The 25,289-nt window shown below is 36.7% G+C and overlaps 1 protein-coding gene across 3 annotated transcripts in view; it reads right to left on the reverse strand.

Annotated features, from left to right (window-relative positions):
- The window catches only part of LOC126865203 (uncharacterized), a 278,672-nt gene that overhangs the window by 743 nt on the left and 252,640 nt on the right, over positions 1-25,289 (reverse strand). For all 3 annotated transcript variants that reach the window (XM_050617441.1, XM_050617440.1, XM_050617442.1), the window contains 5 exons: positions 24,912-25,033; positions 18,799-19,006; positions 14,336-14,550; positions 10,186-10,394; positions 1-8,744 (listed from right to left, as the gene is read on the reverse strand). The exon at positions 1-8,744 is cut by the window's left edge and continues 743 nt beyond it. In XM_050617441.1, coding sequence (XP_050473398.1) covers positions 8,549-8,744; positions 10,186-10,394; positions 14,336-14,550; positions 18,799-19,006; positions 24,912-25,033 — 950 coding nt within the window. In that variant the 3' untranslated portion in view covers positions 1-8,548. The remainder of the gene's footprint in view (positions 8,745-10,185; positions 10,395-14,335; positions 14,551-18,798; positions 19,007-24,911; positions 25,034-25,289) is intronic.

Genomic DNA, 25,289 nt, shown 5'->3' on the forward strand with positions numbered 1-25,289 from the left:
ATATTCTTCGATCTCTTTCGTTTCGACGAACGAAGGGGCTTTAACGTTTCAAGCAAGTCATTTGAATAAAATTGAAATATTAAGCAACGAAATCATCCATATTAATAACGGTTCTTTTATACCAGTCTTTAACTCGAGAAATGTTTTTAACGGCTAAAAGCCACGAATAAAAAATGATGCAAAAGATGAAGCAAAAGGTGTCTTGATACATACGCGATCATCTATATTCCTGATTCGACTAAAAGCGAAGATACAGTGAATTTAATACCTTAAACTTTCATCTAAATCACTTTAGCGTTTTGCAATATTATATCATAGGAAACTTAGGAAATTCCAGCACCATAGATTTGTTATCTTCCATTCTCCTACATTCACTTTCTATAATTATATTAACTCCTAAGATCTGGCAGTAATAAATCAGCAAATAGCCTCGATAATCAAACTAATCTCGCACAAACCATGAAAAACCAAAAGTCTAATTTAAACATCCCCTTTCGAATTCTCATCTTCACGTCTGCTATGTTCCATTCTCATCGCTCGATTACATGTTCCATCGACTCGTGTTTGCGAAGAAGAAGCCAGAGCTAGAAGAAACGTGAAAAACATCGTCCGCAGAGGATTTGGCTGTATTAATTCCATCGTAAGCTCCATGAAGAGATCACGGTACGGCTGGTTCATCGATATTTCGGTCGTACAGACCGCAAGGGTGCAACGCACGAAGATTCTGAATTACGAGAAAGTCCCTCGTAGACGGTGTCGTGGTTCGTGACTCACGTCAACATGTATAAAAAACGTTTTCTCAGTCTTATTGTAGTTTTAGTGCAAAAAGCGTGTGTAGCTTCCTCGAACTGATCAACTCGAGGACCGCGAGTGTTTCGTTCGAACTACGGATTACGCGCGATCGCTGTCTGCCTAACGTTGTACGATACGAGAATTATACTGTTTTCCATCGAACTCGACGATCGATGATCGGTATTCGCGAGATTCGAACGCTGTTACCGATCGATTAGAAAATTCACGTTTTCTCTCCGGATTTGCATTGATTCAGGTGGATAAATGTGGTCGATAAAATGCGCATTTTTATGCCTTAAAATCATGTAGATTAATTTACAAATATCTTTCTATTCAAATAAATTCATGTTTTCATGGTTATGATCGAATAAATGAAATCTAAGTAGAAAATTGTTTTTGCCACAAAATATCGTTACGAGTACTATACTTTGAATATGTTACACGTTCTTGCGTATTACCTTAATATCTTTAGCATCTTCAAATTTCATATAAATGCATAAAAATTCGCAATCTGCTTCGCAGGAATGTGATTATCAAAGAATGGCAGTTTTATTATTCATAGAAATTCCAGAGTTCTTGGGCGAGTTTGAAATCGTAAAACTCTTGATGATTCACGGTGTTTCATTCTTTATCTTCCCTCTATTTTTTCTCTGTTATTTTATATGCTTCTTAGGATCCAACATCTACGTCGATCGTCGAGGTTCGACGTTCTTTCCTCCGCAAAAAGGGTAATTTGTAAACGTATACAAATGTCGGGACGCTGTGTATAGTGTATATAATACAATACGAGTATCAAAATTTTGAAAAGACGATCTTTTAATTCCAAAACGATCCGGCCAGTGATGTTCCTTTTTTCTGTATAGGTTCCGTCAGCCACAAGTATTACCACACTTGCTCATACTCAGTGCAAATCGAGTGCTTTTTACTGCTTTTATTTTTTATTTAATTCGCATCATATATGCCTTATAATATAAAATATTAAATAAAGTAAAATTTGTTGGAGATCTTTAACCCTTTAACCAGGAGGTAGGATGAGTTAACTCGTTACTCGGATTAACAATCTTTTGGATACAATAATTTCTCTATTTATAGATGTCCTATTTTTAATTATGTTCTTATAATTTCTCTTAAAAATCAATTGTATTGTGTTTACGTTACAAGGCCTAGAAATTGTACTGGCTGTAATTAATTTGTCTGTATTTGCTTTTAGTTTCACGCTTGTTAGATCGCGGATGTTCGTGCGATTTTCTCTTTCTATCGACACAATTAAACAAGTGGATTTCAAATAGAGAATCTTGTCTCCTCCTTGAAATATTATAAAGAGTATTTCGCTTTGGATATTTTCTATATTTTCGCCTGTATTACGTACATTCTGTACGCTGTTGCACATTTAAATTTCTCACAAATGCACGAACATCCACGGTTTAACGATTACAAAAGCTGTCTGATTGTAAATTCTGGTTAAGAAATGAGCAATAACGAGTAACGAGTAGGTGTCCTAATACTTACACAGCCGACCATAAGCGTTAGGACACCCGATGATATTTGAATGTTCTTCGCCTCTTTCGTCTTCTAATTATTTCTAATTGTTCGCGAATCTGTTGCTTCGTTCGCGTCATACGTACCTTAGAATGCGAAACACTTGTTAGTAAAGTAAAATTTACTCGAGTTTTTCAATAAATGTCACGAGTCTGTGTTCTAATACTTATGGCCTGCAGTGTATAGTCAGCAATGCATGTCCTAGAATAACCCGTCTACGAAAGAGTCGTTTTACAAGTAGAGAAAGCAATACCGTACGACGTTGTCGTCCCGTTCGTCCATCGAACAACGGTAAAATAGAACAGATGGAAGTACTCTTGAACGAGTGAGAAGGGAAACCTTCTTCGAAGAAAAGGTTTTTCTTTCTCGAACCGTAAGAGAAAACGCGTGTTCCGTTTACTCGCTGACACAATGGCAGAAAAAGTCGAGGACGATTCGCGGCGAGGAAAAATGCAACGAACGGCGGGAAAAGTGTTTTTCTTGCTATCGCTACTTGCGTCGATTTCTCCTCAAGCACCGACGATTGCTTTTTCCTCCGTTAGTTTTCTTCCTTCCTACGGTTCCGATCGTTTGTCTTCATTTTATCCGACGATCGTTTAATCGATTTTCTCGCGGTTGAACTGTGTCAACATGTCTTTTAAAAAAGCCTTCTATCTTTTTATGTTTTATTTTATGCTTTGACAGACATTGCGCTATACCTAAATAAATATCGTTCGCTGTGAACGGAGAAGTTTCGCGTAGATTGTAAATTTTCTTTTATAATTTTTGCGTGGAATTTTTGTATTGTATTGTATCATCGGTTGCAGGTAAAGTGGTATTTCTTCCATCGAATGAAGCAGCTTCTTTTGAAGCTTTAACGGCGTAGATTTAGATACGATGTATTATATAAATGTAACACAAAAATAGAAAAAGAGAAACGTTTCGTTATAAAGTTACAGCAGATTGTATCTGCTAAGTAGAGGCAAATATAATTTTTCAATTTCCGTCTTGCGATTGCAAGATATCACGCGCCTTCTAGTTCCTTAAAAAAGATATTGACACGATATGAAATTAAAATTCAACGATGTCGAACTTCTCCGCTCGCGTCGAACAACTTCTACGCAGCCGTTAAAACGAGTTTCGTTTAAAAATTCTACAAGGTTCTAAAAGCTGAATTTCTTAATAAACGATCTTAGTCTTTCTGGCAGTGATACTTTATGTGCAAATCGCACTTACAATTTCTAACAATCGTTAAATACAGTTTTCCAATAATTTCTAGTATGAATTTATCCTACCGGGCTTCCATATCGAAACCCATTGTACCATTCTTCATTTACATTACATTTTATCTCATTTCTCATCGAACACATTGACACAATTCGAACAATTTCAACCTCGATATTCCACAAAAAACTGACACGTCAAATTCTCCAAGTAATCGCAATTTTCTCTTCTCCCTTGGCAGTGATTAATATCTTACGTGCACGAAGCTGCACAATCTCATCGCCGAGGTAACAGTAGAGACTTAACATGAAAATGTCTCTTTTGAAGCCGACGAACGGTGGTAACGATAAACGAAGCCTCAGGAAAGAAGAAAACCGAACTTCGGTAGCGCAAAAAACGAGCGAGTCGTTCGACGAACGACGACGGCGAACGACTTTCGAACGTGGTGTTCTTCTCTCTTTTCCTAACCGGTGTGCGCTCTTCTTATTCTCTTCTCTCGCCTGCACTCTCTCTTTCTCTCCGGCTTTCTCGTCGACTTTTCCTTCCACATTCTCTCCCTCCCTTTCACTCTTCCATTGCGTCCCTCTTTCTTTGTTTAGAAATCGTTCAAGTAGAAAAAAGAAAGCGTTACGAACGAATAAAAAATCGTTAGAGACATTGACACAGCCAAATCTTTGTTTAAACGTCTCTGTCACTTCGTGTTGTTTGTTCCGATACAGCGTACCTAATCTCAACTCTGGACCGATTCCCCTTAAATCCTACTTTTATTGGGAAGCAACTCGTTCTCCTCGTCCTAACGTCTCTCCACCCACCCTCTCTTCGTTCCACACCGAACCAACTTTGAACACTTGGTGGATATTGCGTTGTGCGTGCACCGGACGAATCCCGTCGCGCGGCCTTGAAAGTCGAGGATCGTTCGGTCGGCACCTGTTCCCCTCTTCGTTTCGATTTCTTCCCACTGGTTCACCTGTATTTGAGCCGTTTACAGGCCAAAGTGGTTACCTCCACTTTTCCATATTTCTGAAATGTTAGCGTCGAAGCACTTGATCGACGCTTATCTTATATAACTTGATCAACACACGTTCAATGCGAAGTCGACACATACGTCGAGGAAGAGGAAGTTATACGGTGACGACGTCGGTATACGTATCGACGTCATTCTTCTTTATTTCTTTTTCTATTTTTAAACGACTTAATGCGTGTTCATCTTTTTTCTCTAGGAGCAAGTAAAACGAATTGTTTTCGTCACAGAAGATAGGACTCGTAGAGATCCTCCCGTATGGAACGTGTTAATTTTCCTCGTTTTACGTCTCGTGCAGTTAACTGATTTAAAAGTGGCAAATAAGCGGCTCGTTTAACCCTAACGTAGGCAACCAGCTATCCATTTCTATATTTCTCTTACCAATTTTCACTTCCTAACGAAGATATTCTTCCGGGACGATTATAACAAGGATCTCCTCCCTTTGAATATTTCTAAAATTTATGTAAAACTTTTAAATATCCAAGCTTCAAACTCTATACATTTATTAGATAACCATGGAGTTTTGGCTGCCTACGCGAGGGGTATTTTCTTTCTCGTTGCTTTTCATATAGTATAATTTTGTATCATATATCCTTTTTATATATATTTTTCGAAAAATTGGCTTCTGAAGAGAACCGAAAGGGGATTAACGGTAGCCTGACCGAACGAGGATATGCAATAGAGATCGTGGACGCGCGATGGTTCCCCAAAATTCGTTCTAATTCGTCCTAATTTTGTTTGTTAACATCGCGGGAAAGCTGCGGACGATTACGTGGACCGGTCCACGGTATAAATATCCGGCGAGTCGTCCGGTTCGTCGCACAGAATCGAAACGTAACTCGTTTTGGCTGACTAAAAGACACACAGCGTTCCTCTTGATCGATCCTGACCGATCCACGTCAGCCAACCTAATCTATTTAATTACTTACTAATAACAAACACTGGCTCTCCGTGACTTCTGTACGTATATGTATGTCTAGTGCATACATGTATATGTATGTGTGTGTATACATAAGCTTATTCGAAGGTTTTGTACGGTGAGCTGTACGGTTTCTCACTCTTGCGGGGAGGAAAAAGAAAAGGATAATTGATCTCGTCTGATCGCGTTTTTCCTCCCTGTGTGCTATGTAGTTAAAATTCTTTTTTTCCTATTTGAATATGCTCGAACTTTTGCAAGTAACGCAACTGGATCGTTTGGTAAAAAAGTCTCTGAATAGAAACATACTTGTGGTTCGCTTAGTATTCGCCCGTGTGTGTTATGATATTCTTACTCATCGTATCGTTTCCCGTTTTTTTCCCCCGTTCGATCTGTCGGTGCAAGAATGTACAAGAATGAATAAAAAAGAAAGGGAAAATAAAAACGTCGCGTGCCTCCTCGTTCAGTCCGCGGTTTTTACATATACATAATGATAATAATAATTAGAATAATAATAAAAAATAATATTAATTATTAAAATTGTTATAATAAAAATAATATTAATAATAATAATAAGGATAAGAATAATTATTATAATATATATAGGATTTTTCTAAATATATATATATATGTGTATATATATATATATATATATGTTTCTATATACACAAGGTAGACCTAATGAATTTATTATACCGCGCGTTAAATGTTTCATTTAGATCCCCATAACGTGTCGAGCTCTTCGAGAAACATCACATAGATTACGTCAGAGACCAACAAACGTTCTAAGATCGACTTAGAGTCCCGAATCTCCCATAGACAGCCTAACCATTTTACGAACCTTCTTCTTATTAAATCGTACATATTTTCATACGTCGGGTATTTCCTTTGCTTTTCCTCCAATTATTTTATATGTCGTTACCCGATGTTTAACACGCGCGACAAGTGCAAACAATTAACTGCTATAAACCTCTCCCCGCTCTCCCTCCTCCATTCCTATTCGAATTGTTCCATTCACAAACTCTTTCCAAAATTCTTTTTCCCCATTCTCGCTCTTTGCACACGTGTTTCTCTCTCTCTCTCTCTCTCTCCCTCTCACTCTATTCTCGTTTCATCGCTTTCCTCTTTCTACAAACCGATCAAAATTGGCAGCCTATATATATATATATACACACATATATATATATATATATATATATATGTATATATATGTATATATGTATATGAACGGTCGTTTTTCGCTCGATATATCCCTTAACGCAACTTACAGCGTCCGATAATAAAAAGTACTAAGTGGTAGAGATGTAGCTTTATCATAATCCATAGAATTAGCAGCAGCTTGTCCATCTTATCAGCTAGGGGTGAATATCGTCTTAGCAGCGATAGATTGTTCAGCGGTAATAAAAATGTAGAAAGTAAAACGTGGATAGTCGCTAAGAACGATTTAAAAAGTTCCTCTCCGTTTTCTTATCTTCCTCTTTTTTTCTCCTTCTTCTCCTCCTTTTTCTCCATTTTCACGTCTCTTAAACCTAAGCGTTTCTTTTTTCTTCGTGTAGGGTGATTCTCGACGTGGCGTGAAGTTTCATTATCTCCGCGAGTTTCCGCTTTGCCTATTTCTTCTCATCTCCCTCTCCTATGAGCTTAAGAAATATGCTTCGTCGTACAAATGTCATGTGTGTGTGTGTGTGTGTGTGTGTGTGTTTGTTTTGTGATTCCTTTCTTTCAGTCGGTACCGCGACGCCACGACGTCGCATCGATTCTTTCAAAAGATATTAAAGAAAGAAAAAAAAGAAAGAAGAAAAGAAAAAGTAAAAAGAAATGGCTCTCACACTTTCTCACTCACGCTCGTTCTCGTTCACTCTTACATACTTTCGCATTTTTATACGTAAACACACAGATACAGACATTCTTTCCTCTATCATTATACCCTTGTTTCCGCAAGAAATTAAAACAGAAGAGTTTCCTCCGCATTCTTTCTCGTGTTCATCCACCCTCTCTCGTATTCCTCTTACTTCACGTGATAGCGTGATATATGTATGTATATCTATCTATCTATTATATATATATATATATATATATATGTATATATATATAAAGTCTCTACGTGTACAATCTTATGTATAGTCTTCGCCAAGTCTCTTGATCACGCGTTTTCGCGCGTTCTATCTCATCGCCCGCCGCTAGCGGGAACGAGCGGAAACCCCCTATATTTCTCCGCTCTCTATCAACCCCTATTATCTTGGTTTCTTTTTTTTCTTTTCTTTGTTAACCCCTCGTTTCGCTTAGGTCGCTTAGGTTTTCCCTGTCTGTCTGAGGTATTCTATTCTGCGAGATGCGTGTACAATTAATAAAAATAGTAGCTAATCGCTCGGTAATTAAAATAGCGGTATCAATAGATTGGTAGGCGGCGTTGAAAAGAGAAAAATCCCAGAAAAATCGGCAAGCTATTCCGCTTTCTAGAAAGTTTCTTCGACTAATTGTCTCCCCTCGAGTCTCTCCCCTTTGAAGATTCATTCTACTCCTCAAAATATAATACACGGAACAGGCGTACGACACAACGTTTCTGCCAGAGGAAGAAAATCTAAAAATTCCTCTTTCCGATCGCGTTCTCCCCGCTGCAATCTCAACCGTCCTACTATGCAGTTCGACTCGATCTCTTTTGTTCGATTCAGCTTCTTTCGAACCGCTTGATTCGTTCGATTCGACGAACCTAATTCTGTAGGAAAATGATTACGAGGGTGTAAAACGTACCCGTGCCAGTTCGAGGATTATCTTTTCACCACCACCTCCAAGCCCTGCGCCGTCTCGAGACGACCAGTGGCATCCTGGAAAAATAAACTTTCGCGCGCGGTTTCTGTTCGGGTTGTTCCGTTCGGTTTCGCGAGCTACTTTGTCGCTGCCCGTGGGCGAAACGAAGGGTCAAAGGGAAGCTCGACGACGATGTTGACGACGACGACGATGATGACGTTCCCGTTAGCGTAGCGAGGCCGTCCCGACGTCCGTCGATCGCGGCCATGATCCAACATTTCGTGGATAAGGCGGCAGTAGAAAGGCGGTTCTTCTCATCGTACGCCGTTTCACTTGGGCACGCGATAGTAGCGCAACACCAGGTAGCCCAGGGTGCGGAATATCACTAGGAACGCCAGGAGGACGGCCGTGTTCGCCCATAGTGGAAGACCGGAACCCCTGGCGCCGCCCTGGCTTTCTAGAATCGCAGACACCGGTATAGTCGTCGAGTTCCTGCACTCTTGGAACTTGCTCGGCTGCGAGCATCTGCAAATCAAAGGATGGATCGTGGTTGATTAGTTTGGTCTCGTTCTCGGTTTGATTTAGGCATTTTTTTTTTTTTTTTTTGGAAATTGTGGATTGGCTTCTTTTTTATTTCTTTTGAGTTTTCTTTCTTTTCTCTCTCTTTTTTTTTTTTTTTTTCATTGAGTGTTCAATATTACACGCGCCTTTCAAGGTTACCGTGACCACGATGAGAACGATCAGTAGCACAGAGCCTACCTATAATAGGTCGTATAAACGAATATCTTTCAGAAAATCTAGAGCTTTTGTGCCGGAGTCTTGCTTTTGTAGCATGTTGAGCGTATTATGTACGTAGTTGAGTCATGCTGTGGATCAGTTTGTGCGTTTATACGTGGGACATTGAAACGTGAAAAATTGTGTCGAATATATATAATTTGGAAAAATACACAGAGTATGTAAAATAAGATATTCGTTGCAATATTTAATTTTTATTTTATTACATTTATGGGTGTAAAACTATATAGAACGAATATAATGTACAGAGATATATAAAATAGCCAGAGTACTGAAACTATAATAGATAAGATGATCTTTTATTTAATATTCTGTTCTATCTCTTTAGTCGTGTTCATAAAAATAAAATAAATTTGCATGAAGTTATAATATTAATTTTTTATTTAATATCTCTCTTCGATATAAATTACTCATCTTCAGAATTTCATTTTCCCTCCCCTCAATCTCATCTTGATACTGGAATTTTGTAAACATCGAAGAGAACAATTTGGATTTGATTAATGCGTTGCCACGCATCGTTGAACCAAATATGACATCGATTCCAAGAATCTAGCGTTCACCATAGCGTGAGCTCTAAAGCGGTTAGACGTGATCGTTGAATGATGCATCGTATCGCGTCGCAGTAGAGGTTCATTTATCATTTATACGCGATGTTCCTCTAAATTCGTGAGTGACAGAATCTAAACGGACGAATTTTAAAAATCAATTGTCCCACAAACGAACCTTCAAACGCAAAAAAAAAATATTCTTTCGCCGATTCCACTTGTTTAAAAAAATAATACAAATCGCGTGTATCCGTAAATTACAGCTTCGTCCGAAAGAACAAAAATTTGCTCCATAATTTGTACGTGTTTATTCGAGAAAAATCGGCTCGTGTAAATTCCTAAATTGCAGAATTTGACTGAACGAATTTTTGAAATCGAGCATCCTATAAATAGAGCCTCAGTCAACAGAAGAAACATATTCTATAATTTCTATTTATTTTTCCAAGGAGGATCAGCTCGTGTAGACAATGAACTTACGAATTTTTAAAGTCAATTATCTTAAACATATAAAGCTTCACACGAAAGAAAAGATCCATAATTTTTACTTATTTTCTCAAGAAAAATCTTGTAAATTCGTATCTATTGACTATGTCGTACTCTTCATAGACTTTGAAATTGTTACTTACGTGATCGGCTCACCGACGCCGAATTCCAGAATCTGCATGTTTTGATAGGCATAGTGCACCATGCTCGCGTATCTGGCCCATGCCAGCCATGGCGGAACCGCCGTCGCCAAATAACCGCCAAGCAATTGTGTGGCGAGCGTGTAAAGCGCGGACGCAGTTATACTAACTTGGAGGTCCAGACAACATGCACCAACGAAGAATCCCACGCTCTGAAATCAGAAAACACAGTGGCGTTTCGAATTATTAAAATATAATTCGTAATAGTAACTATAATAAACAAACCATCTATGGCGAATATTCTTTCAGAAAGACACGATTAGCTGGAAAAATCTAAAAACACACTGTACCAATCTATGAAATCTTTCGTAGCTTAAAAGTATAATTTTGACGCAACTTTGCAACTCGATGAAGTGGAAGGTCAGGTTTGTAGGAATTGTACAAAGAATTCGATGAACTTGCCTTTGGCAAACTAGAGAATGTAACTTTGGACGAAAGTGAAACATGAGATTTCTACGCGCAGATCTAAAAATGTACTTTTAAAATCGAACTAGAGAAGACTAGATTTACAATTAAGAACGTAACAAAGCAGAATGATTTTTCACATATTTTAATAAATGCAGAAATTATTTTCTTTTATTTTCTCTTTTTATCTTTCAATTCTGAGACGTCCTCGGCTACTCATTTTAATTTCTTCCTGATCACTTTCTAACATTAAAGTAGAAATTTCTAGAAAATTTGCAAACTTCATTAAATACGTTATATCATTAAATTGATTAAATATGTAGATATCTTGCAACAAGAATTTTATTACAAACGCGAAAATCTCTATACAAAATCTTAGAATAATAAATCAATGACAGTTTAATCGATGAGTGAAGGAACGCGATAAACTGTCGTTCAAGCGATGGTCGATTAGCAATTGAACTTATAGAAATCGAGTTGATCGCGACATTACACACCGGCATGTTGTGAAACGCGCGAGTTACTCATTTCCGTCAATAGGTAGGTGGTTTTGAAAGTAAATCGCGGCCGCCTTTCATGCTACGATGACTTAGTACGTTGACCGTAGGTGGACAGTGTCGAGGGCTGGTCGTACGAAGGGAGAGGAAGAGGAGAGGCGGAAAAAAAGGAAACCGCGAAATTCTTGCTGTTTATATTTCTTGTGACTAAAGAAATTTGCCATGATTGCGACAGCATGCTGTCGTTACTCGCACTGTGGTTCTGTCATTGATGCTGTGTCCATTATTTAACGTTACCACGTTCTTTAAATCATTTTCCAATTTTATTTTCTATTTTTCATCGAGCGAATCTTTAAATTTTAGGAAAATATTTAAACTATCGTTTTCACGCGATTTTTTTCTTTTATTTCTAAATTTTTCTAAATCTAAATTCTAAATAATAAATCTAAATTCTAAATCTAATTCTAAAATTTTCTAAATTTTTTGCTGAAAGTTAAACGTTTCTTTTTTCGCTTATCGAAAAAGGCACAAGTATCTAAAGATTAAAGTAGAATTGAAAGATTGACGTCTGTAATGTGAAATTTCGTATCTGTATGAGAATTGAAATTTCGTTTCTTTACGAGAAATAAAATTTCAGTCGACTTCAATTTCTCTTCTTCGGTTTATGGTGTGCGATTACGGGTTCGTGATTTAATCGTTCGCATAATTTTGAAGATAAAATTATTCCATGATATCGATAAATGAAACTAAAATAAGTGAGAATGAAAGAAATAAACGAATATTATTAGTCGATAATAGCGTTAATAATAAAAGTGTAAAAATGGAGAAGAAGGTTTGAAATTCGATTTTTAGCTATTAATTTACATTTGAACGACACAGTTGTACATATAGTATCTTCTTTGCAAATTTCTAGTACGCTGCCATTAAATATTCACAAATTATCTCAACATGCATACAACTCGCTTCTGCCCCATTTTCAAGTAAACCAATGTAATCAATTCCATTGAAACGCGTATACAAACATTCGTGTTTCAATTTCATTGTTTGAATCCTATTGAATCAACCTCGTTTCTCTTGAATGAAAAAATAAACCATGTAAATTCGCCTGTAGATACACGATCAACGCGAGCCAAACGCTATTACGTTAAACTTCAAATAAAAAGACGTAGATATCCTTGGATCGTATCTTGCTAATCGAGATTTAATGTTTCTCGAATGTCTCACTGATTTTATACGGGTAAGCTTCTGACTAATAGGAAATATACGAGAAAATTGTTTGTTTCGCCAATCTTACGAATAGACTACGCATTTTTATTCAAATTCATACTCTTGAGAATATAATTAAAAAATGGAACCCCGATAGAAAATTGCTTTCCTACCAAGTATTATATAAACTACTATATTTTTGCATATTTCGTGTATTTTGTACAAGAGATTTCCAAAGGTCCCATTTAGATCCTATTTAACTTTATTAATGACACAGTTAGGGTAATCCCCAGCATAGCTGGTGTTTGCTATTCGATCTTGAAATCTTTAAAAACACTTTGCCGATGATTGTATCCTATAGCAAATCGATCTTCGCCACTTTTTCATGCAAAATCAACGGAGTGTGGCTAAATTTTACTAAATTCCATTTAACAAGGTCATCTCGACGACTATGCGCGATTGTGTAAGAGTATAAACTCGACAACGTGGCTCTGTCTCAAGTATCAGAGATTCGTGAGTTAAGCGTCCGCTATTCATCGCTTAAAAAGAAAATATTAATATTAGGATTTATAAAGCGCTGTGCTTGAAATTTCAGTCCTCCCCTCGCTATCAAGCTGTTACATTGCTCGCTTGTTAGACCGTGGTTGGGGTATGCATCGGCAATTTGGTCGCCAAATCAAGCTAAACACGTACGATTAATAGAGAGGATATAGCATAACTCGCTAAGATACGTGACCTTTAAGTCGGGTCATGGAATGGCTTTTGCGGATCATAATTACAATCAGATCATGAGTCAGCTTAGCCTTGAACCGCTTGAACCCCCAAGGACTTTAGCGGATCTGCTTTTCCTATTCAAGCCGGTTAACGGTATTATCACGACTTGTTGGCCACGGCTTCTTCAGTTGATTCATTTTTACGCTCTTATGAGACCATTTAGATCTTCGGCAACTTTTTCTCACGCATCGCTGTACATCTGGTCTTTTCTAATTTTTGATCCACTAAACCGCACATATGTACTGCTTTGCATATTTTTCTATGCGACGTTAATTCCCTTAGAAATTCTGTTGCCAATCATCTGCAAGTCTTTAGGATACAGCTCCTTTGCCTGCGGTTCTTGCAGTTTACACTCACTGCAATACTTATGTACACTAACGAGACTTGTCTCAGTTTATTCAATAAATATATAGAATTAGTAGAGTTCTCTATTTCCGCCTAGACTGCCATTCAAGCTACAAGATGTAAGAATAGTCATAAAATGCACGCTGAATCAGAACCAGAAGACACAAGCTTCCTCGTAAACAAAAACACATACGTAATAAATAAATCATAAAAATAATCATAGTTCGACTCTGTTAGCTATACGTACAATAAGTACTGAACTCGTTAATACGTACAATCCTTATAATCCAAATTAATATCTATCTATGTAAATCTGTATCTCAAATTGCTCATATCATCCTGTATCTTCTTTCTAATATATATACAGGGTGATTGGTAACTGGTGGTAAAAGCGGAAAGGGGGTGATTCTACGCGAAAAAGAAGTCGAAAATATATAATAAAAATTTTTTTTTTAATTTTTCCATCGAGACAACGATCTACAGTGAGATCCGTTATAACGAGACGCGATAAGGTGCACGCGTACCGAGCGAAAATTCAGAGTCGATTTTCTCGAAAACAAAGCCTCGAACGAACAATTTTTATTCTATATTTTCGACTTCTTTTTTCGCGTAGAATCGCCCCCTTTCCGCTTGTACCACCAGTTACCAACCATCCTGTATATATATTAGAAAGAAGATACAGGATGATATGAGCAATTCCCAACCACCCTGTATATATATATTATAAATATTTGTTCATATTACGCGCGTTCTGTGTAATTTTCCACTTTGGAATTTCCTACAAACGCGACAAAGTCCGCAGTCCGCTTATGAGTAAACTTTCCGACTGAGAGAAAATGAGCGAAAAAGATGAAAAAGGATCCTACCTGCGCGACGACGGTGTTGAGTAAGAGGAACGCCAGCAGGGTGACGAAAACTGCCGGATTGTGGAAGCCCAACATCGGGTAACTAATGATATGGTAGACCGCGGGCAACGTAATCGTAAGCGGCAGCTCGCCGACCATCTTCGCCAAGTAATAGGCCGAGAGCCGATACGATCCTGACAGTCGCTCCTTGTTGATCACCTCGCGTTCTGGAGGAACTGAAACAGAATTTCATTCGCCATTTATTCACGTGTATCTGTATACAGTGTTTCGATAATTACGATACAAATTGTCACACATTGCGTGCTTCGTTCTGGATAGAACAGAATTTGGAAATTTGTTTAGCGCACGCCAACTCGGTTAATTCCGTACTGGGTATGAACGAACAATTAGCAGGAGATCGTCCTGCATGCGAGAGTAAGTGAAAAACGTGGAATAAAATTGTTCCAATTGGGGCCCTGTTTTCGAGAGTATAGAGTTTCAACATGTTCAATCAAGAATCAGTCTGATACGTGCAGACCTATCTAAACAAAGTTTCAAATTTAATTTCCTCGCGAACGAAACGTTCCATGAAGAAGCTTTGCTCGGGAAATTTACTAACAAATTTTTACTCTACGGTTTCGACGTATTTGGAATGAGAATTTATTTGAAGTGGGAAAGTATTCCTATATCAATCCCACGTGGAATACGTCGTAAGGAGTTATAAATACTAGAATCGTTTGTTTTAGTTGTAAGAACCCTTACAAGAGAGAAGTATAATCGTAATTTAACTAATTCGGTATACTATTATTGTTTCTTTATTTTCCTTTTAAATCTGTAAAGACCATAAACGCTACAGCTCCAAGTTCAAGTTCCCGCAATTAGCAGAATCCTAACAACTCACAAACAACGTTTTATACAATTGAAACATAGCAGAGAATTCCTTTTCAGAGTAACAAACCGTTAACAACAGATATACAACGTGGCGACGGAATCCAAACGAGAAATTCTCGTGAACAAAGGATAGTAAATGATAAAATGGAAAAGTTAGTAGTTCCGTGATTATTTTAGGAGGCGCACAACTTTATCATAGAGCCAGCAGCGATGTCTAGTCGCACGAGTTTGCCATTTTACAGTCATCGTCCCTCATCCTCGAGTAGAAAGTGAAATGGCTACAAGCAGACGATGAAAGCAAACTCGAAAAAGGGATGCTGGCTCGCAGCGAGCTGTAAAACCGATTTTAGCATCCTCTTTGATTCCCTCTCCATTCGAACCTCTTCCATCTCTTGGCTATTCAGCTTCCTTTCTCGTTTCTTACTCTTTTCTACGCCTCTTATGCTTTAGTATGTATACCCTTACTATAATCATGAACTTCTGGCTGCAAAGTCGAAATTCTGTGCCTTCAACTTACTTAGTCTTTGCCTTTTGGTGCAAAATTTTGGCATTCCTGAAGAAACGAGTTTCTTTGACGATGGATTGGCCTCTTTCTTTTCGTTAAATATAAAGTAGAAAGAGCGGCTTCTACAATATTCTTTCATTTGAAGAAAATCTCTTGTAAGTTTGGTCCTTTTTGTAGATATCTTGGACTATTTATGTAGAATTTAGTATTTCTCATGTTTCCTTTCTTTCTAAGCTTTTGCGAGGATAGCATAGTTTTTCGTATGTTTTTCTTACATTTTTCATTGTACTTTATAACTTAACTCTCCTAGAATCATTTCTTCTTTCTGAGAAAAATTGTTTTCTATTGACCACTATAATAGAAATACATTTCTCTTCTTTTGGTGGTTTTAATATTTATTTTTTTGGTTAAACGATAACTTATTAAATAAGTATCTTAGTCATTCATGTCGTACTAGCTATACAAATTTCTGTGGAAGCTCTGACACCAAAAGTACCAAAGTTTCTCTCCAGTCTTTTTAGTTTTGCACTCTGTACATTCGAAACGACCATTGAACATTGGTCTCTCCTCGCCATGAACACGAGAAAACACTCGACTTCCCTCCAGATCAGATAGATACCAATGCGGACGACAATATTCAACGATAAAAGAACTTTAGCAAACTTGCCTTCGGACAATTTTGACTTAACCACGTTTTCTAGTATTGTTCAGCGATATCTGTCCAATATTTTCTACTTCCATTTACTGTAGATTTTCCAACGTAGAAGGGTCATGTCGCTTTTGCGAATCCTCAACTGCGATGGAACTTTTTGGCAGAAAAATAAAAATGTGCAACGAATCGAATAAATTGAAGGACTGATAATAACAATGATCCTGGTCAATCCTTGTCTCTTTGTAGAGCAATGAAAAGTACTTCGGTATAATATATATTCATATTTATATATATTATCTGAACCTCTGTTCACCAGATACAAATTTGTCTGAAAAGAATATCCATTCTACATGTCCCATTTGAAATTTTACGTGCAATTATCTCCCTATTGTTATTCAATATTATCGTTGTCAATATATCTGTTATCATTATTGTTGGTACTGTTGTTATCATTGTAGTTTTGCATTATTTGTTATTAAAAAAATATTTCAAACAGAACTTACATTATTTCGACTATAATAATAAATGACCTCGAACAACTTTGGAAGACCACCATATTATAGGTTGATAAAATTGTTACACGACTACCTAAGTGAAAACATATAGTTCCATTGAAAAAGAAAGAGCAAGGGTCGTCTTAAAATATCAGAGGCCCATCTAGACAAGATTCGTAACCATTACGAGATATTCCCCTCGGAATAAGACAAATTCTGCTTGAAAAATATGTTTCAATCGCATACTTGAAACGATACATCGGTATAAATTCACTTCTACAGAACATTTCATTCTTACAACAGATAAATGTTAATGATCTACGCAAAAGTCAGAATAAAAGTTTAAGTGCTCTAAGATTAAGTGACTCATCCCAAAGTTTTGTGATAACGATTAGCCGGCAATTAGCTAACGATAAGGATGAAGTGTTCCAACAGCTGATTATTTAACCCTCATTCGTCCCTCGTGTCAAGTTTGACACACTTTTCCCGCCAAAGATTATAATATTCGGCCATTTATAGAACAATTTGTCCGGAACCTTTTCAATCCAATTCTCTTTCTATATTCTTTGCGACGAATATGCGAAGGAATCCCGATAAAATAATCTTCAAAATTAATTAATTACCTCTCCGTTTCACGCACTTTTTCACCATTGTGTCGAATCGACACCGAGGGACTCGCGTAAAGACGCGATTTCGAGGGACGGTCGAGGGTTAAGGAATTGAAAGCTTCAACAAAGACAGAGAGTTTCGTTACGACCATCACGGTTTCTTCTAGTAGAAAATTTCTATGCCGTTTCAAAGACAGGCTGACCGTCTGAAATTCGTCACGGCCGTTTCGAGCTTTGGTACCGGGTACGACAAAAGGGTCTCAATTGCCGTGCCGGATGATAAGTGGGTCACGGCACGACCTACATACTAACGTCTTGATTGACCGTTCCTCTGGTCCTTTGCAATTCTTTGCAATAAAAAAAAACGTGCGTTCGACTGAATGGCCGATTCAGAGCGTCACGTCGTCGCCGCTCAATTAACCAATCTACCTCATATCTGAGACTCTCCGCGTTGTTGCGCAACTGCCTCCACTTGTCCATCACCACCTGAGAACTTTCCATCGTCGAGCTTCGATCGTCGTGTTACTTCTCCTTCCTTTCGTAAATGTTCAGGAACGTTTTTCGACTAGTTGATTGGATGGCAGGAAATTTCCAAGAGAAAACTCTTGGGGATAGGCAAGGGAGAAATTAAGGAGTTGTTGACAGACTTGGGTCGAAACTTCTGCAAGTATTTGTAGAGAAGTTCGAGTTGGTTAGTAGGTTCTAACGTGTAGTGAAAATTAAAGAGTTCGTAAGACGTGGTAGAATTAGTTGATAAGTTGTAGTACTTGCTTTTTTGTCTGCCAGCAATTAGAAAATTCAATTCGACGCTCGAGTGTTCTTTCTCTGCAAATTTTTCTCCTATTACTTATCTGAAGCTTGTACTTCAAATAGCTTGGATTTTTCCAATTAACTTATCGCCAGTTTGCTTATTTATACATTGTAAGAACGTTGGTATCTGTTGGCCAGGAACTCGAAGAAATTAGGAGTCTTTGCTGCTTGAAAAATCTGTAGGAATTATACATGCACAGACTGTGTAGATAAACAAATAAGGTGAGAATGAGTAAACGTACGAACAAACTGAGGATACAAGTAGACAAATCGAAGATACAAAGGACAATGAGAATATAAACAACAAATCAGAATGTCGTATATTGGAAATTTACAACGATACTAGGTATAATTGCTGAATAATCTGTAAATACTTTCTGCTGTAAAATAAAAATCGCGCGAATATTTCGTATTTTCCGATGAGTTATACTTCTTCGTTAAATTGGATTAAATTTCTTAAAACCGTGGTGCGCTAAATTGCTAAAATTGGACAAGTAAATATAGAAGGAGAATGAAAGACTTACAACTGGAGAGTGCACCAAAGTGCGCGAAGAGCATCCAGTACGTGGTGCTGAAGAACATCCAGCCTTGGATATCATGAAGTGCCGCTTCTGTTCTGGGAAGCCCTAGCCACAACAGTCCAGCGAGTAAGCCGAGAGCTATCGTTTGCAGCCAATTCAGACGAGACAGCATTCGTGGCCGTGCCTCTTGAAAGTTTCTTTCTGATAATACCTGAAATCATCAATCATAATCTTGCGTTACGTATATGTATATCTGACACATGTTTCATCTTGTATCTAGAGAATTATATATTTTTTGCTTGTATTCGAATGTAACAAGTTTTGAGAACATGTAAACCAGTGAATTCTATGTTACTTCGAAATGAATGTTCATAGTAATAGAAATTTTATTTAAGATCCAGTGGAACTCCTATGTAATTCGTGAATGTTCATACAGTAATAGAAAAGTTGAGAATTTTTTTTTTTTTTTTTTTTTTAGATATGACACCTTCATAAATTACTTTATTATATTACACCTGCTGTTACCTTCATTTACACTTATTTTTACACTTTAATTTACACTTATATCAACTGCTTTATAAATACGGAAATTAGAATAATGCAACGCGAATAGAAATTTATCATAACTTGACAATTTCTTTCAATTTTTTTATATTTCAGGTATCGAATGAATCGATTAAAATTTCGCACGTGCGTGTGCGTGTGTGTGTATTACTATGAAGGAATTCTGTTTATACTTTACCAAAAATCGTAAAATAAAATTACTTTACCGTCATCCTTGCAACATCGTGCAACGCGTAAAAATAGTAAACTTGAGCATAAAATTAAACCAACAATGGCCACGACTCGATCATTACGAGAAATTTCTTTCAAATTGCGAACATGTACGAAGAAACTGACTTTTTGATAGGTTCCAAGAATATGTAATTAATCAGAGGCTGATGGAGGTACTGTCATAAAAATTGAAGGAGTTGGACGACTGAAATGCAGATACACAACTTGGTTATTAATCTACGTGCTCGGAACGATATGAACACTGCCCCCGTGCGCGACAATGTCACAATGCAAGGTTGCTCAGCTACACCTCTTTGGTGCAGCTCAATTATATCAGCGGCCGTGAGGAAATAGAACGCAAAGTTTCACAATGCTGGTTTCGAAGGTCTCTTTAAATTACAACTATAGTACGCGAGCAACTTCACCATATGACGAGCACGTTATCGTTAATTACTCAATTAACAGGCAAATCGATCGCAGCCATCGATCTAAGCAACGTACGGTATACTTAGTCAGGCTGAATTTCATTTAAATTCAAATGGCTAACTTAAAATTATCTGTAATGTAATCTAGCTGTCTATTATATCTGAATTTTGTTGATTTATTGCGTTGCAAAATAAATACGGCCTTGTTTTATGCTTGCTATAAGATACGCGTGTCTAAAGACAAGGCCAATTTATGCCACGACCTGATACATTTATATTTTAAACTGAATCTTTTCTCATAGTTGAGAAACACGTATAATGGAATTTTTTCACAAGTGACAGTGTTTTTCATACAGTTACTATATATATATATATATATATATATATATATATATATTATTTTCATATTGAAAAATTGTAAAACAAAATATAAACCTTTGAAAACGGTTTCAAAGTTTAATCAGCGTTTTCTAAGTAATCAAAAACATATTTGGGCATTTAGGATTTTACTGAATTTTAGTGAAATCTCTTTTTGTAAGATTAATTAGGAGACAGAATCCCCTGGAAATTTTGGATTTTATTAATCGACGATCCGATAAAGACAGAACAATTAAACATAAGTTACACGTGATATAAAATATACCAATATAATAACAAACAAAATCTTCCCATGAAATTCGGTTATTATTAAAAAAAGAAAGAAATATCTGAAATTTCTACCTCGACATAATTTCTTATCCGTTTCAAACCAAATGACATATAACGCAGCTTATATCATCTACCTAAAAACAAAATAATCTCACGAGATCGTTTCACGCTATACGTAATATCATTCCAATTGATTATTTGCCATAAAAATTAGTTCGTTAAAAGATATCAATTTTCTTAAGAAATATTTTCCTCCATTTTCCACTCTTTATCGTAAAACGTTTTCTAAATCTCAACATCGCAATCTCAACACGCAAGTGACACGGAATATAAAAAGAGGGGCGGGACTTTCTCTATCGTGAATCGAGCTGAAAACACAGCTGCGCGAAGAATAGTTGAATCGGGTAAAAGTGATGCAAGTGGCGAGATGCGTTTGCACAAAGCACGCCACAACGAACAGACATACCGGTCGTTGTAATTATCCGGATATGGCGAATCGCGTAAACGCGACCTAGTTCTCTTTTCTGCGTTGCTCGATCCTCTTTAGCGAGCCGATTCTCTTTCTTTTATCTTCTTGCTCGTCTCGCTTCCAGATCTCCGGCTTTTCCAATTCACGGTACCCACGCACTTTCTTCAGGAATCGCTCGATTTCTTCAGGGCGAACGAATTTCTTCTCGACCGTCACTTTGACGAGAAGACGTAATTTGAAGTTCGATCCAAGCTTTTCTGATCGACGAGACGCTTGTTGGGAAATTTTATGGAAGATGAAGATTTCTTCGAGGCGAATGAATTTCTTTTCGATTATAGATTTGGTAAGAAGGTATAGTCTAGAGTTTCAGTGAGGTCAAGTGAAATAATCGATTGAATTTGTTAAGATTCTTTTTTCTATTGAGATTCGATCAGCGATTGTTGATTGTTGAATTTTTGATCGATTTTCCTAGCGAACAAATATAGTCTGGTAAATATTACTTTCGTTCTGAGAGATTCCTTGTTTATTTATTATTAAGATAATTAATCAAAGTTAAAATTCAATTTGTTAATTATTAAGATTCTCTTCTTATTTCCTTTCCATGGAAATGTGTGATTTATATTATCCTGAAACATTTGGTAAAGTTTAGATTGTACGACTAATTTAAAAGCTTGTTTAGGGTAATTTTCCTCGTGATTTTGATGCAAAACTATTTTAGTAGATGTAGACTCTGCAGAAGAATAGTTTATCACATAGATAATCTGTTGTTGCTTACAGATTTCTTCGTAATTTTATCGAAGTACAATTTTGGTGTTTCAGCGAATGAAGTGGTTCAACACAATTTAATAAAACTTTATTCGAAATAAAATAACCAATAAGATCGATGAAAACGAGCATCATATTGACGCTATTACATTATGTTTGTATCATTTACTATCTACTACAATTCGTACACGCGTCATTATATTTCACTTTTCAAGACGATCCCCCGAAGCTTTGTATCTTATCTGAAACCTGTTTCGAAACTTGTACTTCCCTTTCCGAACATATATCACGATTTACGATAAACAATTTAAAAACTATGGTATATTTTCAGCTCCTTTGATCACACACGCTTCCAATATTTTTTTTTTTTTTCATTATTCTCATCTAGTCCTTGATATCCAAAGAAACATATTGTTCGGAAAATTGTTGGCAATCTGAAAAATGATTGGATGAGGCGTAATAGGTGAAAGATAGTGCGCCAGAAGATTAAACGGAAGAAATAGCAGGAGCACCTTGAATATTATCTGGAACGACTATGTTACAGCTATAGCCAGATAAACGTCGAGGACTCGCGATACGAATTTAACGCTCGCATTAAACTCGAATCCTGATGTCATTTCCATTTGCCTCCCTATTATCCCCTGCATACCAGGCCACTCATCTAAATTTTCATATTGCTATTGCATGCTCTATTAACCGTGCAATGCAATCGAACTTTTTGATCTCTCCTTCAGACGACGACGACGACGACGACGACGACGACAACGACGACGACCGCTTCTCTTTGCTTGCGTTAAGGCCAATTCGAGCCGAGCGTTGCGTTTCCGAGGAAATCAACGCTATTGCCCTACATAATTCTCAACGTTGGCGGTTCGCTTCGTGGAATGTCGTCGGATATTTTTCATTTCACCAAGAAAATTTCTCTCCCTATTCTCCTTACTATTGTTCCGATTGACACTTATCGCTACTTCATTTCAATGAACGTTCTTCGTACTAGAGACACTGGCATTGGTATTTGCTATTTTTAATCTTCCGAGAATTCTTTTGTATATTGTTTGCACCTTTCTTATTGTTGTTTATCGAGATTTATGTGCGGCGATTTATTCCAGGGATAAACACTCTTTATACGAGTAGCATTTATTGGTATCTACGATTTTTGATCTTATGACGAAAATTTCTATGTATTTTTTTTTTTTTTTAATTTTCATTATTTCTTTCTTTGTAAACATTTTTGTAGCAGGCATTGGTATTTCTTAATCATTTCTTTACTTCGCGATAAAAATGTCTGTTCCTAGTGCTTTTGTCATTCTTTAATCATTGGTTCGGATTTATTACCATTTATTGCGGACGTAAAAATTCCAAGGTGTTAGAATCGATTGGTAATTTTTCGTTTCTGTCACGCTGAGTATCCTCCTCCTTCTTCGTGTTATCCCTCTTATCCTTATTGATAATTCAGATTTATTGTAATTTATTTCACGCATAAAGATCCTTCGTATTTGTCATGCATTTATAAACAGAGATGTTCTCTGTAAGAAAATATTCATATGCGTTCGAGTTTGTACTTGGACACTGACATTCATCGAAAATTATATTCTCCATAGTGTAATGATCAAAATCGTCGATCAGAAATCTGACAGGAGAATCGTTATTAATAATTCAATATCAATAAACAATTCAATATTAAAAGTAAACGTCTCGTTTGGAAGGCAAGTGTTACAAAGTATTTTTAGAGTAAGAAATCTATAAAATTCTTCTCTTCATTTAAGAGTATAAGAAGCTGACCTCTTGCTGAATTTTGATAGTACGTCTGCTGCATAGATAGCACTAGAGAGTTAAGGTTACGTGGACGGAAGGGAAATATTCAAGATGGCACGCTGTAACGCAACGCGGCAAGGGAAGTGAAATCAGAAAGTTAACGAGAACCGGAGCATCATGCGGGACGATCTCATGACGATTCTGTTTTCAATTGCTAAACTGACGTCACTTCTTCTCGGGAAATAACGGAACCGAGTCCGGTTCATTTCGTTCCCTAACGATACGCCTCTTTGGCCTTCTGAACTGTATAAACTTTGCCATTCTACACATTCAGTTATTCAACCTTTATAGCTTTTCTAATTGAAAATTACCTCTGATATAACAGAATGTAATAGGAATATTTATCTGTACAAATATCTTGAACGTATCTGTCAATGTTAAAGATAAGAATTTTTAACAAAAACATTTTTTTCATTTCTATATACTGTACAAATTTGTTCTTCGTTGTTTTTGTACAGTACAATACATTATTTTGTGTTTAAAGGTAATCGAGAATTATCAAATTGATTTGCATATTCAATGAATTTTTGTTCAACCTCTCAGCCATTTCTTAACAACCTTTGATAGATTAATAATATTTGACGTATCATAAACAATTATTCTTTTCTAATTATTTCTTCTTTAATAATTGCTTTAATAGTTTCTTTTCTAATTATAAATATTCTTAATGTCCCCTACTGAAAGTAAAATTTGTAGATGTTTAACAGATCTGTGTTTTCTGATAATTGTAGAATTTGTACATCTTAAATACATCAGTGTTTTCTATTAATTGTAGCAGCCGTACATCTCAAATTTGTCGATATTCTCTCCTATATAACTGTAGCATCTGAATATCTTGAACATGTTGATATCAAAGACTTAAGACTTTTTGTAAAAGAATTCTGTATCTCTATTTGCTTCTTTTATTATCTTTTAAATAAAATAAATTTTTAAATGGAATTATATTTTTCCTATTTTTGAGCCAAACAATTTGTATTTAATCTAAGATCATTAATATAATATCTTGCAAGGATGATTACAAATTTAAGTAATTAGAATCGGTCAATCTTTGAAAAATTCCTCCTTCCTTTTTCCTCTTATATTTCATTGATTTCTCGTGACAAAGGCGCCAATTTCTATATCTCTACTATCGCTACAAACTGCACACATGTTGCATGAACATTGAGTGCAGCACAGTTTGAACGCCTAACCGCTGGAAACGTCTGCAAAGTGGTACTCACTTTAAATTGCGACCAGAAACTGGTGGGCCACTGCCAGGCATAGTCGTCGTCCGCAGAACTGGCACTGCTGCTGGCATGGCTTTGTGTGTCCAACCACAGCGTACGACCTTCGTCTTCTTTCACTGTAAATCATCGACACAATGAAAGGGCTAGAGAAGGTTTGTTCATTTTTCAAACTTTATCATTTCAAACCGTGGCACGAGAAGAGAAAAATACCAAAAAATCCCAAACAGAATACATTTTAATCTTAACGCAATACTCAAATTTTGGTATTTCAATCTTGCTCGTATCTCAACAAGTAAAAAGATTTTCAACGTTCTAAGAAAGTGTTCGTTATAAAATTGGGATCATTGGAATAAGCAAATCAATTATATAAAT

Source organism: Bombus huntii, chromosome 4 (genome assembly GCF_024542735.1).
Source record: "Bombus huntii isolate Logan2020A chromosome 4, iyBomHunt1.1, whole genome shotgun sequence".
Classification (NCBI taxonomy): Eukaryota; Metazoa; Arthropoda; class Insecta; order Hymenoptera; family Apidae; genus Bombus; species Bombus huntii.